The sequence below is a fragment of the Salvelinus namaycush genome, unplaced genomic scaffold, assembly GCF_016432855.1.
Source record: "Salvelinus namaycush isolate Seneca unplaced genomic scaffold, SaNama_1.0 Scaffold2100, whole genome shotgun sequence".
NCBI classification, from domain to species: Eukaryota; Metazoa; Chordata; class Actinopteri; order Salmoniformes; family Salmonidae; genus Salvelinus; species Salvelinus namaycush.
In genome coordinates, this window is record NW_024058899.1 from 1 (window position 1) to 3,168 (window position 3,168).

At 47.7% G+C, this 3,168-nt stretch overlaps 1 protein-coding gene across 1 annotated transcript; it reads right to left on the bottom strand.

The window, feature by feature from the left end:
- Positions 1-56: 56 nt before the first annotated feature.
- Positions 57-2,345, bottom strand: LOC120038213. The gene is made up of 4 exons (XM_038984070.1): positions 1,395-2,345; positions 895-1,103; positions 469-556; positions 57-306 (listed from the first exon to the last, which is right to left on the bottom strand). The coding sequence occupies exons 1-4, from the start codon at positions 2,221-2,223 to the stop codon at positions 122-124; spliced, it is 1,311 nt and encodes a 436-aa protein (XP_038839998.1). The 5' UTR covers positions 2,224-2,345; the 3' UTR covers positions 57-121.
- Positions 2,346-3,168: the final 823 nt, after the last annotated feature.

Genomic DNA, 3,168 nt, shown 5'->3' on the forward strand with positions numbered 1-3,168 from the left:
ACTATGTGGTTTGAAGTACTTTACCATTATCTTGCACAAACAGTAAGACTACTAAATCAATGCAGTAATGTTTTATTAAATAAAGGCTCTGATTAAAATAGTAATAAAATCAGGCATTTGGCTAATTCTTCTTCCCAAAAGCTCCTCTGAATGGTTTGGAGACGGCTCTGGAGATAGCTCGTAACACCCTGACTATGAGAGGGCGTTTACGGGACTGGGACTCCTGGGGAGCAGGGGCCAGTGTGGTTGTCAGGTCCTCCTTGGGTGGGGAAGTGGATGGAACCTCTGGAACCTCACACTCAGCATCTGTGATAAGAATATTTCATAATCAGAAAATGAACGTGTGTGTTTGTCTGTCTGTCTGCCTGTCTATCCGTCTGTCTGTCCGCCTGTATCTGTAGTCACTGTTTTAACAAGCTGGCCATAGGGTGATACATCAATATGACATTATCGATGCTTATCACTTACTCTGTGAAATACGAGTCTCTCTGAGACGTTTGGTAGGCAGCGCATCCTGTTCAGGGTGGCTCTTCGGTTCCCCTTTTGTCTTGAACAGCTGTTGACAAAACACATCAGGACAACTGAGCCTGTGTAAAATATATGGTATGCATCCCTAAAGGCACCCTATTGGCTACGTAAGGCACTACTTTTGACAAGGGCCCATAGTGCTCTGGTCAAAAGTAGTGCACTATATAGGGAATAGGGTGCAATTTGGGACACAGACATTGACTCTCTCCCATGTGTATTAGGATTGTATTACAGCGGCCTCACTCAACCTCCTAAAGACAATGACAACAGCATTGTTCTAATGCTGAGAGACATAGGGTTTAGTGAATCTGTAGGGTACATTTCAGCCCTGCCTTACAGAGGTCATCTCAAACACTGAGCCCCTACCTTCATCCTGATCTTTGGAATCTTGCCAATTTTGGGTAGGAAGCGCCACTTCCTGTTCTTCTTAGTCTCTTCCCCTCTGGCAGAGGGAAGGCGGGCCATGCCGTCAGCCTTTACATCAGCCGGGCTAAGGCCCCTGGCGGGGAATTCCTCAGTAGCATTAAGGTCAGCCACAACGCCATGAGTGATGTCACTTGCGGCATTGCTGGTGTCTAAGTAAGAAGAGCAAGCTGGTGTGACTGACCTGGGTACAATAACTGGGAGAAGAGGACGCAACAATGGAAAGCAGTCACTGCGTTCCAAAAGGCATTCTCTTCCCTTTATAGTGCACAACTTTTGAACAGGGCCCATAGGGTCTGGCTCTGGTCAAAAGTAGTGCACTAAACATGGAAGAAGGTGCCATTTTGGACACAACCAGCAAAGTTCACATCATAAAACGCAATGTATTGAGCATCATGTTACAATGAAGTCCTATGCAGATGAAAAGAGGTACTTTCACTTACCACCCTCCATTGCAGACTTGGACAGATCAGTCAGACTGTCCATCACCATGTCTGTCATCAACTTGATGACCTGATCCAAAACCCTGTCAGCAGTGGGTGGCATAGGCCTACCCAAACACTGCCCCAGGAGTCTGCTAACAGAAGTGTGGGCAAAGCTGTAAACGAGCTCTGACGCATCGTCCTTTGACAGCTTCCTCAGTGCTGGCTTTGGCAGCGCTGGTTGAGAGAGGCTTCTGTGGCCAGTCATGGATTGAAGCTGGCGTCTTATGGTTATCTCCTGAATGAGACCATGGACCTTTGCGATCAGGTTGCCAGACGCATCTTGAAGGGCTTCAATTGACAGAAGCCTATCCAGATTTTCTTCTGCTGAAGTCATCTCTGGGTCGTCTGTCTTCAATGTGTCCATTATAGTTTTCACTATGATACCGGTGTCAGATATGTTCATTTCTTGTTGGCTCACAAGCGCTGACTGTGAACCTGTCTTGTCCATTGCGTTAGAGGTATGGCATTCTGTCCTTGTGATCTCATCGGCAGCGCTCATGTCAGGCAACAGGTCAAGGCTCTCCAGTAGAGAGTCTAACATGTTAGTGGCTATCAGACACTCCTCACTTGCATTCTGCCCAACAGATGAACTCTCAGAGTTGGCCAATCTGCACTTGATCACATTTAGGATCAAGCTGAGTGTCTTCTTTGCAGTTTTGCTAAAGCCTTCTTGGCTGAATGCCACTGTTCCGTCTTGTAGAGCCACAAGAGGTTCACAACTTTCACTCAATCCACAACCATGGAGAGGAGAGGCTCTCTTCAAACTGGTGTCGCTCACAACTGACATACTCCTGGTGGGCAGACTGACATCCTCACTGCATGTGTCAATTACATGGTGGTCTGTGGAGGAGCCACTCGAAGACACAAGGGCTTTAAACCTTTTAGTCAAACTGACTTTTGAAAATGGCTTCTCACTTCTCACAGACGGAGGGCGGCTCCTGTCCTTAACAAGAGCAGTGTCAGGGGACTTCGAGCATCTGAGTGTCTCCACAGGGGTGAGTCCAGCACATCTTTGGCTGTGGTGACTGACACGGGTGGAAAAGACAAAAAGACGTTCAGTCTATCCTTTACTCTGTGGTACATGATTTGAGCAGCAAAAAATGAGTTGTCAAAGACAACTCTGGGATTGAGTTGGGACTGCAGCTTTTTCTCTCCTAGTGGGAAGGAGTCTGCGTCCTCCACTGTGTACTGGGATACACTTTCAAGGTCTTGCATGACCATATTCAATATATCTTCAGTTGTAGAAACCACATGGTGTGAGAAGGTGATGCTAGGCATGCTCTGTGGCAAAGAACAGTTGGCTTCGCTAGCAGCTCTGAGAATGGCCTCACGCACAATCTGTTTGGCCTTAGCTCGGAACTCAGCACTGTGAAAGCTCTGGATGGAAATGTTAGAGGTTCTGCTGGCTGCACTACGAGATCGCGTGAGCGTGGCAATCTCGGCTGACGTCACGTCACTCGAAATGGTGAGGTCCTCCAATTTCGAAATATCGAGTCCAACTTCTGGTTGAAGTCGAAGGACGCATTTGACGTGTTCTCCCCAACGGAAGCGAAGCGGTCTTCCTTTGAAGTCTCCAACCTCAGCACCGAGATCACCTGTTTGATGACCCCTTTAGTGCAGGTGTCGAGGGTGAGCTGGTGGGCTGAGGCTGAGGACATAGAAGAGGTATTACTGTCTGTCTTCTGTACAGGAGATACCTCCACAGTGGTCTCAGTTACAAGTAGTCCAGTGT